General features: G+C 42.8%; 1 protein-coding gene across 1 annotated transcript in view; it reads right to left on the bottom strand.

Annotated features, from left to right (window-relative positions):
• LOC139161496 (cytosolic phospholipase A2 beta-like) overlaps window positions 1-16,794 on the bottom strand; it is a 77,202-nt gene that overhangs the window by 19,124 nt on the left and 41,284 nt on the right. The window contains exons 7-12 of the mRNA XM_070740733.1: window positions 15,028-15,070; window positions 14,013-14,076; window positions 9,148-9,275; window positions 7,635-7,739; window positions 6,721-6,758; window positions 5,487-5,622 (exon numbers count right to left, since the gene is read on the bottom strand). Of these exons, the coding sequence (XP_070596834.1) occupies window positions 5,487-5,622; window positions 6,721-6,758; window positions 7,635-7,739; window positions 9,148-9,275; window positions 14,013-14,076; window positions 15,028-15,070 (514 nt within the window). The remainder of the gene's footprint in view (window positions 1-5,486; window positions 5,623-6,720; window positions 6,759-7,634; window positions 7,740-9,147; window positions 9,276-14,012; window positions 14,077-15,027; window positions 15,071-16,794) is intronic.

Raw genomic sequence — 16,794 nt, 5'->3', positions numbered from 1 at the left:
AAGTGCACTAGACTGCCTTCCGTCCCCTGTCCTATTGCTCTCCTATATCTCCTATACCTTTCTTCTATTCCTATATTTCTTCTTCTATTCTTTCATTGATGTTCTATTACTTTATCTTCTTTTCTATTATTTCTTAGATATATTTTACTATGAGTATCTCCTCTATAACCTTCATCATGTATTTTATTATGTATATATAGATATATACCCACTAAAACCCTCATTGTGTATTGGACAAAATAAATAAATAAAAATAAATAAGGAGAGCTGGAGCTTTAGGCATGTGTTTAAAAAAATTATAAAGTTTTAGCTTCTAAGTAAGCAGCTGGACAATTCTCTCCAAGAGAGACTGGTCCAAAGTCATCAAGTTGACTTTGTGTCTAACATGGGCCTAGAAAGTATTCTTTCTGAGGTTCTAATCTGGTGCCTTAACCACTATATCAAAATGGCTCTCTTTATAAGATTTACATCTACATCAGCTTATATGTATAAAACAGAGGAGGCCTTAGATAACAGATAGATTTAATATGGAATGCATGCCAGCAAGGCAGGTACAGGCTTAGGGAGAACATTCAATTACATACAGAGTTATATAGCACCCCAGGCTGAGGCAGGAGCCAATCAATACACAGTAACTTTCCCGCTTACAAAGTAACTATGGAAAGCGCCCTATCAGAACCTTGGATAGGGACGCCAATCGCACGGCACTAACCGTCCGGCTGTTTCTAAGCAAACACAGCACTCCTAACCCCTTGATTGACACATACATAGTCCTTTAAATATGCCGGTTTGTAGCGCACTCTCTCAGAGCGCCGAGGCATGACCGCCGGCTCTGAAACCCTTTCCGAATTTGGTTCTTGTACTCCCTCTTCCGAATACGGAATTTCCTCACCCCTTAATGACGCTGTGGGGGCGTTTTCCCCCGACATCCTTGCGGGCAGCAGTAACTCACTGTGAGCCGCTCCAGACTGCTCACGATCTCGTTCCCCTCGGAGGTCGCTCGCCCTGTCAATTCAGATCTGGTCCAAATGCCTCTTCCAAATCCTACCATCCAAAAGTTCGATTTCGAAAGACCGAGGCCCCAGTTCCCTGCTTACTCTTCCCTTTTCCCAATTCCGTCCCCCTGAGTATGATCTAACGAAAACAGTATTTCCTATCTTTACCTGTCTGGCCGGGGTTACTGGCCACTGGACAGTTTGGGAATACCACGGGTGCAGTCTGTCTAAAATGATTCGGAGCTTGCGACCCATCAATAATTCAGCCGGGGTTTTGCCCGTGGCCACACAGGGGGTGGAATGTTGCGCTAGCAACAAATCTGCTAGCCTTTCCTGCCAAGAACCTTGCGGCATCCTCTTAAGGGCGTCTTTTACAGACCTAACTGCCCGTTCCGCCTGGCCATTACTGGCCGGATGCCACGGCGAGCTCAACGCATGTCTGATGCCAGCAGATGCTAAGAATGACTCAAACTGCACTGCTGTGAACTGGGGACCATTGTCCGAGACGAGGAGGTCGGGGAACCCATGCGTAGCACATAAAGTCAGTAGGGCATCTATGATCGCCTGAGCGCAGGTAGACCTAAGCTGGACAACCTCCACCCATTTCGAATGGGCATCCACGACTATTAGGAAGGTCTGTCCCATAAAGGGACCGGCTAAATCAATGTGTATGCGAGCCCAAGGTCCTGCTGGCGGCTCCCAAACCAGCGGCTCGGCCCGAGGAGGGAAAGGACAACTTTCCTGGCACGCAGCACAACCTGCCACCCTTAGCTCTACCGCCTTGTCCAACCCAGGCCACCAAACATAGTCACGAGCTAAGCTCTTCATGCGCACTATGCCAGGGTGACCCCTGTGCAATAGTGCCAACACCTGGCTGCGCAAGGTTTCTGGAATTACCACCCTGCTACCTCGCAGCACCACCCCCTTCTCTACAGAGAACTCCGATTGGCATCTAAAAAATGGAACAAATATGTCTGCGGGGGCTGCAACTGGCCATCCCCTTAACACCCATTGCCTTACTTGGGACAGAATGGCGTCTCGACCAGTTACTCCAGCTACCTCGGTTGCAGAAATAGGAATAGCACTCTCAGAAAGAGCAAACACAGAGCACGCCGGAGCAGGGTCGACAAGAACATCTGGCAGCGGACATCTGCTCAGGGCATCAGCGTGTGCTATGTGGCGTCCAGGCTTATAGGTCAATGTATAATTGTAGTTCGCTAAAAAGACGATCCAGCGTGACATCCTGGGTGAAAGGACCACCGGACTTTGACGGCTGCCAGACAAAAGCCCCAGCAATGGTTGGTGGTCTGTAACCAATTCGAAATGCCGCCCATATAAGTAATCGTGGAACCGCTTGACCCCTGCAATGAGTGCCAGCGCCTCTTTGTCTATATGCCCATAATTCCTCTCTGCCGTAGCCAACGTGCGAGAGAAAAATGCCAGAGGGGCTTCAGCTCCATTGGGCAGTCTGTGGCTGAGGACAGCGCCCACCCCGTGCTGTGAAGCGTCACAGGTCAATATTAAAGGTAATCCTGGTGAGTATTGGGCCAGCACATTGTTGGACAAAAGTATTGCCTTGACCCCATTGAATGCCAATTCCTCCCTGCTTCCCCAGTGCCAGTTTGAGTGCTTGTCCAATATACGGTGCAAAGGTTCGGCCAGCGACGCCTTATGCGGAATAAAAACCACGTAAAAATTTAAGAGTCCCAAAAAGGCTTGCAGCTCAGCCTTGGATCGTGGCCTGGGGGCGTCCGTAATCGCCCGTGTCTTTTCAGGGGTAGGGTGAATTCCCTCTCCATCCACAATAAAACCCAGGAATTCCACCCTCGGGACACCAAAGACACACTTCTTTTCCTTTAGTTTAAGCCCCGCGTCCCTAAACTTGGACAAAACCTTTCTTACTCGTGCCATCAACTCGTCTGTGGAACTCCCCGACACCAGGACGTCATCAAAATATGGCACAGTTCCTTCGAGCCCATATAGCAACCTTTCCATCAGGCCCTGGAATAGTCCTGGGGCAATGGAGACCCCAAATTGTAAACGGTGACACTTGAAAACCCCCCGGTGGGTGATGATTGACTGCGCTTCTGCAGCTAGGGGGTCAACGGGAAGCTGCTGATAAGCCTGAGAAAGGTCAAGCTTCGCGAACACCCGACCCTTTCCCAAGGTATGCAGCAGCTGTTGCACCACTGGCAGCGGATATGAGTGGTGTGCCAACGCTTTGTTAATGGAACATTTGCAGTCCCCACACAGCCTAATTCCCCCATCCCCCTTGAAAGCAATAACCACCGGGGTTTCCCATTTTGCCTGATCCACCGGTTCTAGCACCTCCTGGGCAATCAGCCTATCCAGCTCCTCATCCTCTTTCGGCCGAAGGGGAATGGGCACCCGGCGGGCTTTTAAACGAACCGCCGGTTCTTGTGGGTTTAAACCAAATGAAATCAGGGTTCCCGTATAACAGCCCAACTGACCATCAAATACTGTTGGAAATTCCCGTGCCAGAACCTCAAACCTTCCCATATCACTGACAGCATTTACCCCAATCACAGAGAGTCCCAAAGCCTTGAACCAGTCCAATCCTAAAAGGTTAGAGAACGGCCCATTAATTACAATCAGAGGCAATTTGCCCACAAAAGTTTTGAAACGGACTGGGAAACGACCCTCCCCCAAAATAGGAATTGGTGTCCCTTGATAGTCTTTTAGTTGCACAGCACATGGAGACAGGCGACCTCTGCTGATAGCTGGGAGACAGCGCTTCAATGTTGCCCACGAAACTAAGGAGTGGGCAGATCCAGTGTCCACTTGCATTGGGCACCTCGAAGTTCCCAACTGGACCTCCAACGAGATTTTTTCCGCTGAATTAGACATCTCCTTCACAAAAGTGGTAGCCAAACGTGGCCGGCTATAGATAGCGTTGCAATCCTCACGCCGGTTTGAAGGGAATTTCCTCTGCCATCGGGGGGTGAAACTTTGGGGCTCCCGTTGCTCCCGGGCCGCGGCTGTGGAAACTCTGCGAGAACGTCAGACCCTGGAAAGGTGCCCTTTGGCACCGCAGTGCCAACACACGGAATCACGGGAAGGGCAGGAGGACCTCAGATGATTACCCCCACAACCCTGACAAGGTGACTGGGGTGGCCGGGGACGTGTAGAAGGAGCATCTCGGTTCCTATTCACTGCCAATTTGCACACCTCCTCCTCCTCTGCTTCATGACTGCCTTCCTCTTCAGGAAGAGCGGTGGCCTTATCCGTGGAAACAGCACTCTTGCGGGTGACATTCACGGCGCTGTCCATGGCTGCCAGCGACTGCGTTGACAGCTCAAACGCACGAGCCTCCGCTAGCGCCGCTTGGAATGTCAGATCCCTAATGGCCAGGAGACGCCGCTTAAGACGACCATCTCTCATCCCAATTACAAGCCTGTCCAGGAGGTAATCATTCAGGTCAGCGAATTCGCAATACAATGCCGCTCGGCGAAGGGCGGCCACATAGTCGTTTATAGACTCCCCCTCGGCTTGGTTCCGCTGGTAAAATTTATAGCGCCGTGCACACCGTGAGGGAGCCGGGGCATAATGGTCCTGCAATGTTTTTAAAAAGTCCTCCCAAGACACGTCGTGGATCGAAGTAGGGGCAAACAATGCGCGGGCAGTTTCAAACATCTCGGGGCCACAAAACCCCAGGAAATATGATCTTTTTCTATCTCCGGAAATTTCTGTGTACCCGTTGGAGATTAAGAAGCAATCGAAACGGGCGACATAGGAATCCCACGTCTCCCCTTGGGGATTGAAGGGGGCGAAAGTAAGCTGCACTGACATTTTCACTTACTTACAGAATCCAAGCATAGAATTCTCCGAAGAAATGGCTAGAATCCTCGTCGCCAGTAAAACAGAGGAGGCCTTAGATAACAGATAGATTTAATATGGAATGCATGCCAGCAAGGCAGGTACAGGCTTAGGGAGAACATTCAATTACATACAGAGTTATATAGCACCCCAGGCTGAGGCAGGAGCCAATCAATACACAGTAACTTTCCCGCTTACAAAGTAACTATGGAAAGCACCCTATCAGAACCTTGGATAGGGACGCCAATCGCACGGCACTAACCGGCCAGCTGTTTCTAAGCAAACACAGCACTGTAGGATCAAGCTATATATAAACAGAAGCTTAGCATATGGTGCAAATTCAAAATGGATATCCAGAAACTGGATTTTGTAACTTTCAATGAATTTAGGTAACAAGGCTGATTTCTAGAAATCCAATATGGCTTCCATTTTGTGTCCAGACAATATAGCTCAGTCTCTGTTAGAATCATACGCATGGATGTTCCTGCACTTACATTTTCAATCTAATGTGTGTGCAAGCACAAACTGCCACACAAAGAGGGGAAGGGAAGAAGAAAGGAAGGAAGGAAGGAGGGAGGGAGGGAGGGAGGGAGGGAGGAAGGAAGGAAGGAAGGAAGGAAGGAAGGAGGATGGGGGGGAGGGAGGTCCACATACCTCATCCTCTCGTAACTCCTCTCCTAGATTAAAAAGCTTATACAAGGCATCTGCAACAACCTTTTTCCTCTTGCGCAGGAAATCCTGCTCATCAGGACAAAGTCCATATCCCAAACGCACATCAAGATTCTTTGACCTGGGACACAGAAACAGCCATATGACTGCTAAGCATAGACAGTTGTCAGATCATTTCAACAATAATGCACTGAGCCAGGGGCGGATTCCTCTTACCTGCCACTTCCAGTGCACTGCGTGCACAGCTTGAGTCTCCTAAGCCTTGATTTCCTCCTGCTTCAATGGGCCTGTTTCATACAAAGGGGGCTCCTTAGGGGGAAATCAAGCCTTAGAGCAGTGATGGCAAACCTTTTTTCCCTTGGGTGCCAAAAGAGCGTGAATGCCCACACCCAATTCAATGCTTGGGGAGGGTGAAAACAGCTCCCCCCACCCCCGAGAAGCCCTCTGGAGGCCAGAAATGGACTGTTTCCCAACTTATGGTGGTCCCAGTAGGTTCATGTTTTGCCCTCCCCAGGCTCCAAAGGCTTCCCTGAAGCCAGGGTAGGGTAAAAAACGCCCTCCCATAGCCTGGAGGCTCTCTGGAAGCCAAAACTACCCTCCCAGAGTGTCTGTGCAAGACCAAAAGCAGCTAGGGCAATGGTTTCCGTGCCAGCAGATATGGCTCCACGAGCCACCTGTGGCTCTCGTGCCATAGGTTTGCCATCGCTGCCTTACAGCACTGGAGCAAGATCAGCAATATCACCAATTCATTCATTCTTGTGTAGATCTGAAGTTATATCTGAATATACAATAGAGTATGCTACAATTAGAAAAACGAAGTACTCATTTAAGGAAGTGGAGAATATTTGAATGGCTATATTTCAGCTTGTTAACTTCCTTTTCCTTTTAAGGTTTTTCCTTTTTCTTTTGAAGTTTTGGAAAATTGTTTTAGGCTTTGGGGAAACCCTTTGTGAAATGTTTCAGGACAGAAATAAGATATAGATGGAAACTGTTCTCATTCCCACTTTCCAGACTACCAAAGCAGGCTGTAATCAAAGTGGTGAAATATGGTAGTTTTGCTACTGAATTTCTGGAGGACTATAAATGAGACAGTGGGGAGTTACATGCAAGCCTCAAATGATACACAAATGACACACTTGTCATTCATGCTGAGGATAAACCATTTGCATTCACTCACTGTATTTACTGTGCCAAAAAAACCAGGAAGAAAATACCTTACCGGTCAATTACCTGGAGATACAGCTTCAAGGTACCACCCTAAAACCCCAAAAACATGCATTAGTGAAGACAGTGAAACTGGTCTAAAAGGGATAGAGAGACAAATAAATTGAGCATGTGAAGAAACAAAAACAAATTAACTCCAGATTTGTTTAACAGAGGAGTGCATACGAGTACTTATAATCAACTTATCAATCCATAAAGAAACACAGAAAGTACTATATTAGACTTATAATTTCTGTTTTTTCCAGGTATGAAAAAGGGTGAAACATACATGTAATAAATGATCACTGGAAAGATTCAGTTTGCATATTTGTCAGAAATTCATTAGCCATTTTCTCAGAGTATGAAAAAGAGCAGTAGGGAAGGAGACACAAAGTGTCTTTGTCTTGTCTTTCTTATAAATAATGCAAAATAAGTAAAACAGTCCTTGGCTGATGTTCCAGTGTCTATTCTTGAGTCCCTTATTCTTGAAATTTTAGTAATTTTTGTTTTGAAGCCAAAATAGAGCATGTAGTATGTTGCTCTCTCCTTCAAAATAAAAGATTTCTATTAATTTATTGAAAGTAATAATTGTGTAGTTTATGTATGAACTACATAATGCATATATGTATGAACAACAAAATATTCTGTATGAATATTATGCATGAATATTAATAAGTATGATTTTATACATATAACATTATGTCTGAACTATATTATGTAGTTTATGAAGTAGTTTATGTATGATTTCTGGCCAACAGTCACTTACATTGAAAGCAGCATTTTCCCTTTTAAAAAACAACAACAACATAGATTCTAACAGAACTTTTACAGAAAGTTTAAATGATAGTTTATTTGTATCACCCAAATATGCTTTTAAAACAGCAACAGTATCAGAAAAGGGGTTCATTCATTTCAAGAATCAAAACTTGCCTTCCCTGTTGGTAATTCAATATTGACTTGATTGCCAACTGGAAGCAGTTTCAAAGGCAGAATTAACGAATAATCGGATTCACTGGCCTTGTTAGGTAAAATGTCCTGGGAAGAAAAAAAGATGACCCAAATTAATAAGATATAGGATATTAAAAATGAAAATTACTTATTGCTTGATGATGATCATGATAATGATGATTAGCTTGCCTTTCAATCATTGTATGAACTTTTCATTCAGGCAAATTCCATGCAAGTTGAAGTTTTACTTAAAAAAACATCGCCGAACCCTCAGTTCTTGGACCTCAAGAATTATTCAGTCTCCTTTCTTATATTTTCCTTTAACTCTTCTAAACCTTCATTAAATTTAGAGTAAAAAAAAGAAAAGAATATCTCGGGAATGGACTGAGAAGTATGCCATGTGATGCCACCTTAAGTCAGAATAACCTGTATTATAGCTGGAATAAACTTTAAATTATTGTTAATATAATGTATATATATAGAGAGTAGTATATATATATTTAGAGTAATTCTTGCTGGCTCAGTGGAAAACATTTTGCCATCTAGTACAAGTCTTGGCTAAAGAAATGTATGTATTCAACAGCTAGATGGAAGCAGACTATCTCATTGTATTTTGGCTACAATTTACAAATTATTTCAAAATGTGTGTTTATTTAAATACGTTAAAAGTATTTTAAATTAATGTCTGAGTGCAATCCACTTGATAACTATCAGAAATCTACTAATATTACAATTTACGATTAACTTTCACTAACAAAAACAACAAATATAATCCATCTAAGTCGTCACAACTCAAATGCCTGCTTGCTTGCAAGTACTACTTCTCCTCTCTCTATCTCTCTCTTCTTTCTTTCTTCTCCCTTCCTTTCTCCCTTTTTTCCCTTTCTACCCCTTCGCTTTTTATATTACTGTTGGATTATCAAATATTACAGTTATAAGATTATTCAAATAAGAATTCTGAATATGAATTTTTTACATATGGACAAATACTTGGAATGTATACACAATAATATATATAAACTGTGATATAACAATACTGTTTACCCCACTCCCCTCCCACTTCTCTTTTCTGTACTCCCATCCCCCTTTCCCCCTGTTTTATTCCTTTTTGTATAAACCAATAAAGTATATTTTTTAAAAAGTATTTTAAATTAAAAGTATAACACATTTTTAAAATATTTTTAAAGTAAAAAATGAAAAAGTGAAAATGAGAAAATAGCAAGGTAGAAAAACTAAGAGTGAAAATGGCAAGAATAACAGGACCAGATGTGGGGAAAAGAAGCCACACAATCTAAAAGGGCCCACTTGCCAAAGCCCTGGGTGAAGAGCCAAATCTCCAAGACCCTTTGAAACATCAGCAGGATGCTACTGATGACTAATTATTTATTTATTGCTACACTATACCCTAATGGATAATTGGGCGTTCGTGGAAAAGGGATACATTCACACTTATTTTCCTGTGCTGCTGGGTGTACATGATAACTGAGACCATTACCTGAACTTTAACTTTTAGAACTGGTCCAAAGCTTTTTATGCAATGAAAGCAGAAGGAATCCACATTTTTGCTTGTCTTCTGTGTTCCTTCATAAGATTGATCGACTGAAAAGACCACGTTTTTATTGGCTAAAATAAAACAAGACATGATAAATTAAATTAGATCTTAGATATTTAGGCTTCTAAAAAAGGTGTTGTTAGCATGAAAACTGATAGGGATCATGAACTACTACTGCACCAGTGTTGGGTTCCTGGGGGCACGGTGGGGGACGGCGTTCCGGTAGGAAAAATGGAACTGCGCATGCATCTCTATGTCCCTAATTCAGGCGAGCCTGCGTGAGATTTGGATTCTGAACATGCACAGGAAGCCAAAACTTGCACGAGGACATTTGCACCTGTGAGATTTCAACAATTTTTGCCGGTTTTTGCTTCTACTGTGAAATCTTGTGTGCGTGAGGGTCCTTGCATGAGATTTGGCTCTCTGAGCATGTGCAGAAGGCAAATCTTGCACGGGCATGTGCACACACATGTTGGGGATGTGGAGCTGCGCACACAACCGCATCGGCAGCAGCGGTAAAGGGGAAATCCCGCCTGCACGGGCTGCAGAAAGTGAGGAGATTGGTTGGTTGGTTGGTTGGTTGGTTGGTTGGTTGGTTGGTTGGTTGGTTGGTTGGTTGGTTGGTTGGTTGGTTGGTTGGTTGGTTGATTCATTGGTTGATTCATTGGTTGATTCATTGGTTGATTCATTGGTTGATTCATTGATTGGTTGGTTGGTTGGTTGGTTCATTGATTCGTTGGTTGGTTGGTTGGTTGGTTGGTTGGTTGGTTGGTTGATTCATTGATTCATTGATTGATTGGTTGGTTGGTTGGTTGGTTGGTTGGTTGGTTGGTTGGTTGGTTGGATTTCTATGCCATCCCTCTCCAAGGACTTGTGACACTGTGAAATCCAGCCAAGGGAACTAGAAGTTGCAGCTGCTGACAAAATCCACTGACGAAACCTATGCCACCACCTTTGAAGACTGGCATCACCAAAAACTGAATGGTATCACAGAATGACATCCACAGTTTCATAATACTGTGTCTTCTTCAAAGCAAAAAGTACTCTGGTGAGGGTTGCATTTCCCTAAATGCTAGTCAAGAATACATAATATAAATACATAATAAGTGTGACCGAACTGGCAATGTGCAGCGGAATTAAAAAAAACTTTTCAGAGGCCTTTTCAATATTATCAGCATCTGCACTTTTTTTGGTTTGTTTAGCATGGGCACATCTGGAAAATGCATCCTGACTCAATCTTGAAATCTGCAAAGACAATCAGGAAGGTATTGTCAGGGCTGCCAGATCTGTCATCTATACGTCAATTCTGGTCTTGAATGAAATCCTTTGCTTTCCTTTCCGACAGGTTGGAGAAGGTTGCTTATTTTCACACTTCCAAATTGCGTCACTTAAGCATTTCAATATAATTGCAAATGGCAAGCTCTGGTGCAAAAGGTGGGGGGCAGAGGGAGAATTCCTGAAAAAGTAGCGGTAATATTTTTCCAAGAATTCACCAGCATTGGGAGGATTTAAAACTATTTTGATCCTTTTCGTATGACCCAAATTTGGTAATAGTTGCAGAAATGCCATTTTGCATCATAAATTCCATCATGGGATATTGTGAAATCACAAGCCCATTACTGACGAAATGTTATCAATTTTTTTTCCTTTTCTGAGTGGCTTTAAAAATCTTTGCCCTCTGCAGAGAATTAGGAATTGGATGCAATTTAATGGTTTCTGTTTAAGTATACCACAACAATAAGGTTTTGGAAATACATTGTTGATCATTGTTGATCAGAAAACACTTTCCCTGGAATACTGTGCAATGCTTAAAAATAAATATTTTTTTCTAAATCAGAAGATTGGAACTAAAGTAATAAGTAGTATTACAAAGATCAGAAAAGGCCTAAACTGGAAGAATGGCGGGCCCCAGGGGAAGAGCCTTCTCTGTGGCAGCCCCGGCCCTCTGGAATCAACTCCCCCCAGAGATTAGAACTGCCCCCACACTCCTTGTCTTTCATAAATTACTCAAGACCCATCTATACCGCCAGGCATGGGGGAGTTGAGACACCTTTCCCCCAGGCTTTTTTATATTTATGTTTGTGTATGTATAAGTTGTTTGCTTTTTAAAATATGATAGGGTTTTATGTGCTTTTTAATATTAGATTTGTTTTCGCTGGAATATTGTTTTTATTATTGTTGTGAGCTGCCCCGAGTTTTCGGAGAGGGACGGCATACAAATCTGATAAATTGAATTGAATTGAATTGAACTTGTCTTTTAATTCTGAAGTACTCTCACTAATTCAGCACTAAATCTCTAGGTATTTTTCAACATCCCTTATGGCAGGGATATCAAACTCAAACTGGAGTTGGGGGTAGTAATGATGGGTGTGGTCATGGTGGGCATTGGACACAGGTTCTTCTCTTCTTTTTTCCCACAGTTCTTTACTATAATAGAGACCATCTCTTTCTTGAATGCTGATCTCAGCAATCACAATGATTTGAATATATCTGTTGTGAAGCCACAATGCAAACTCTACTTTTCCAGTGTTTGCCCCAGTGATAGTTGCAAGTTCAAAAGTCACAGAAGAGTCATGAGGTCATGGCACAGACTTTGAGATTCTGTGGTGGGAGGGGGGAAAGCCTCCTTTCCCCAAACAGAGATCTGGGAAGGCACGGGCTGCAGAAAGTGAGGAGAAAACATGGGCTTATTTGACCCGAAAATCAGCTGGCCTGCGGGAAGCACACACACAACGGCTCACGTGCCTGTAGAGAGGACTCCACGTGCCATAGTTTTTTCCATCAGGTGTATAGGTAATTCTTGATTTACAATCATTTGTTTAGCCACCCTTCAAAGTGACAACAGCCCTGGGAAAAAGTGACTTATGATTGGTCCTTGTACTTATTACTATTGCAGCCTCCATCTCCATAATCACATGATCAAAATTTGGACCTTGGACAACCAAGCGTATGTTTACAATAAGTGCATCCCATCCCGTGTGATAGCCATTTGTGACCTTCTCAGCAGGTTTCTGACAAACAAAGTCATTAGGCAAAGCCAGATTCACTTAACAACCACATCATTCACTCAACAACTATAGAGATTCACTTAGCAACCATGGATAAAAAGTCATAAAACCAGGCAAAAAACAATCACCATGCTTAGCAATGGGAAATCGTGATCCCAATTGTGATTGGAAGTTGAGAACCATCTGTATAAATGCTGGTCATTCCAATTCTTGCTTTCTATGCTTTTGCACCAGCTCCAGATCCTTTAAATTAGGAATGTCCCTGTCAGGGGAGACATTAATTGCTGCTGTATCTCTCTTTGCCACTCAAGGTGTGTTAACCTTGAGTCCCAAAGGTGTGTTAACTTTGAGTGGCAAAGAGAGATACAGCAGCAATTGTCTCTTCTGCTCTTGCATTAAGAGCAGATGTCCCAACAGATCAGAGAAGCTTGAATTCACAAAATGTGAGATATATTTTTTCTAAGTTTATGTGTAACAAATGCAACATAGAAACATGTTCTGCCCCAGTTACCAACATTGCAAACACATAGTTTGGATGAACTTAATTTAATCAATAAACCACTACTAATAACTGGTTTAGTAGTGGAGACATACACACACAAATCCAAAAGCAATCTTTCCTTACAAAAAACCTCAGCTGTTAATTAATAGTCCTTAGCAGCTGACATAAGTTCAGCAAAGTCTTAAATCATAGCAATGCAATTATTTCTTGTTATCTCCCATAGTTTCAAAGGCTTGGCAAAATGCCTAGAATTCTTCCTCAATAAACAAGCTGAAGCAGAGATTTTCACGAGGCAATCATGATGGGTGGGTGGGTGGGTGAGTGAGTGAGTGAGTGAGTGAGTGAATGAATGAATGAATGAATAAATAAATAAATAAATAAATAAATAATAAATATTTATTCTTTCCCATATGATTACTTGATTCATCATCATCCTCTTTTAATAATCTCATAATCTCTTGCGGGGTGGAGGCTGGATAACAGAATGGACCTGAGTGTTTACTGGTCCGATGCTCTTCCTGTCACCAATGTGGAAGGTTTTTTGCAGCAGATCAGGGGTGGGCTACTGCTCGTACAGAAGGGTACACAGTGGGGTAGCGAAAATGGAGCTCCACCCCAGAGCACCCAATTTGCACTGAAATATGTTGAAAGAAAATGCAGGGCATCCTGCATAAGCCACGTCCACAGGATGGTAGTAAAAATTTGGGTAGCCCTTCGCTGCAGCAGATATATTCTCAGTATGCCCAAAAAAGAGAAATATCTGCCTTTACCTAGAATCGAACTCACAGTCTTCTGATGGTGAGGTGAGAGCTCCACCTCTAGGCCACCGCACCCCTCCACATGATTACTTGATTGAAGTCATTTAATTATTGATTTACTCAAAACTGGGTAATAAATAACTCGGTGCATTTTTTAAAAAAAATAATTTTCATACAAGTACTATATTAAACATTCATCATGTACGGCAATTACTTCAAAAGCATACTTTTTAAACATCAGGTTTGTCTTTTTAATAAATTAAAAGAGTATTTTACATATTAAATTATTTGATTAATCAGTTCAGGACTGCAACCTAATGATCACTCTGCGGTTAAAAGGAGTCGAGAAAAACACCCGTTGGTTATATAAGATCAAAAAAATCCCTAAAAACTGTGCCAGTTTGGTGTAGTGTTTAAGATCCATGCCAGAAACCAGGGGCCCTGAGTTCCAGTCGCATTTTAGCCACAAGCCATTTCCCCTTTTTTCAGCTCTAGTACACAGGCAATGGCGGACCACTTACACAAACACAAGGCACATACCTTTCAAAACCTTCTCATTATCCTCCTTGCTCACTTTTACATCCAGAATGGAAAGTTCACGGGCCTGTGGAAACCAAAAATGCAACATCGTGTCTAGAACATTTCACCTGTTTCTTTCCTTGCATTACATCATATCCCACAATGCAGTGCTTTCTAATGGAAAAAAACACAAAACCATATAACCTGTCAGCCTAAGCCATCATTGACTTGGAGATTTGGCCTGCCACACTTAGAATGAATTCTTGCTCTGGGAACTTGGGAGGGGCTGTTGGATGAGGGATGTAGAGATAAAGGGGGGACATGATCGAAGCATTTAAATAAGTTAAAGGGTTAAATAAGGTTCAGGAGGGAAGTGTTTTCAATAGGAAAGTGAACACAAGAACAAGGGGGCACAATCTGAGGTTAGTTGGGGGAAAGATCAGAAGCAACGTGAGAAAATATTATTTTACTGAAAGAGTAGTAGATGTTTGGAACAAACTTCCAGCAGACGTGGTTGGTAAATCCACAGTAACTGAATTTAAACATGCCTGGGATAAACATCCATCCATCCTAAAATAAAATACAGGAAATAGTATAAGGGCAGACTAGATGGACCATGAGATCCTTTTCTGCCACCAATCTTCTATGTTTCTATGTAGCTGTAACAAATTATTTCTAGATTCTCAAGGTTATTCTTTGTTCAGTACCTACCCAGAAGCTGATGGGAGTAGCGGACACATTGGCAAAAGCTGACTGGTCAACATGATGAACTTGTGGGTGTGGGAGCAAGGGAATGAACTTTAAACTTCATGGCTTTAGATTTGGGGTTCTCACAGATGTGCCGTTATGGCTCTGTTTATAAATTGGACCTTTGAGGAAATCCGTGCCTCAGACTCTGATTTAATTTCAGATGCTGTTTGGAAACCTGACATACCCATTTTTCTCAACCTTCATCTTGCAGACTTTCCAGCCCATGTGGTTAGCACAGACCCAACACCTCTAAGTTAGAGAAAGACTCCAGAAGAAAAATCCTTACCACTAGGACACCGTTGGAAATCAGTTGCTCAGGAGGACCAGGCCTAAAAAGCAGAGGGAGAAAAAGAAAAATAAACAAAAAAGAACAAGACCTGGTCCAACAGAAATTGGCATATGTGGGCCTGATTGGGGTAGATTGTAGAGGTGATACAGAAATATACTTTTATGTTATTTTATTTTATGCTACATAATTATGTATTAAATTATTGTATTTTACCCCATAATTATTGTATTTTAAGCTATTCTTTCTTTAAATTGTTTTTATAGGATTTTATTGATAATACGTGTTTGAACCTTGTACACCCCCTCCCCCAGGCTTATATAGTTTTATGTATGGTTTGCTTGTGTTGCATGGTTTTTAAATGACGGGTTTTTAGATGCTTTTTTAATATTAGATTTGTTTACATTGTCACATTATTAATTATAATAATAATAATAATAATAATAATAATAATAATAATAATAATAATTTATTAGATTTGTATGCCACCCCTCTCCGAAGACTCGGGGCGGCATACAAATCTATTAAATTATTATTATTATTATTATTATTATTATTATTATTATTATTATTATTATTATTATCATCATCATCATCATCATCTATTATTATTATTATTATTATTATTATTATTATTATTATTTTGATGTGGCCTATAGCAGTAATGGCGAATCTTTTTTCTCTCAAGTGCTGAAAACACGTGTGTGCCATAATTCAATGCCCCCTGTTAAATCAGAGTCACAGCTCTCTGGGAAGAACCAAAATGGAGTTTATTGAACAGTGACAGAACAGTAACAGCAATAAGCACACAGAACAGCAATAGCAGTCAGGAGAGAGAAAAGATCACCTCAGCCACTCCGTGACAGCTCTTTTAGAGAGAGCTGTCATGCCGCAGCAACCAATCAACATCGCTCTCGCTCCTGCTTAAAATGCGCACCAATCAGAGGAACTAGCTGTTGTCAGGACACAATATCCCCCTTGCACCCTAGGTGCATGCTGCTCCGCCCTCTGCAAATGTGCACACGACCCCTCTTGCTAGTTTCCCAACATCCAGTAGGCTGATAGGCTGATTTTTTTGCCTTCCCCAGGCTCCAGAGGCTTTCTTGGAGACTGGGGAAGGTGAAAATGGCCTCCCCCCACCGCCCCCATCCCCCAGGCCCTCCAGAGGACAGAAATGGCCAATTTCCCAACTTCCTGTAGGCCCATTTTTTGCTCTCCCCTGGCTTTAGAGGCTTTCTTGGAGCCTGAGGAAGGTGAAAATGGCCTTCCCCGTCCCCTGGAGGCCCTCCAAAGGCAGGAAATGGCCCATTTCCCAACTTCCTGTAGGCCCATTTTCACCCTCCCCTGGCTTTAGAGGCTTTCTTGGAGCCTGAGGAAGGTGAAAATGGCCTTCCCCGTCCCCTGGAGGCCCTCCAAAGGCAGGAAATGGCCCATTTCCCAACTTCCTGTAGGCCCATTTTTCGCCCTCCCCTGGCTTTAGAGGCTTTCTTGGAGCATGAGGAAGGTGAAAATGACCCTCCTCCCCACCCAGAGGCCCCCCAGAGTCCGGAAATGGCCCATTTCCTGACTTCCTGTCAGCCCATTTTTCACCCTCCCCTGGTTCCAGAGGCTTTCTTAGAGCCTGGGGAGAGCAAAAACGTCCTCTGCCCCTCCTCCCAACGAAGGCTGGAAATACTTTCCCAGAGCCTCCATATGAGGCAAAAATAATCTGGCTGGCACTCACATGCACACTGGAGCTGAACTAGAACAACAGCTTGCATGCTGGCA

The sequence above is a fragment of the Erythrolamprus reginae genome, chromosome 1 (genome assembly GCF_031021105.1).
Source record: "Erythrolamprus reginae isolate rEryReg1 chromosome 1, rEryReg1.hap1, whole genome shotgun sequence".
Lineage (NCBI taxonomy): Eukaryota > Metazoa > Chordata > Lepidosauria > Squamata > Dipsadidae > Erythrolamprus > Erythrolamprus reginae.
Note: the sequence above shows the minus strand (reverse complement) of the source record. Positions and strands in the feature narration are given on the sequence as shown.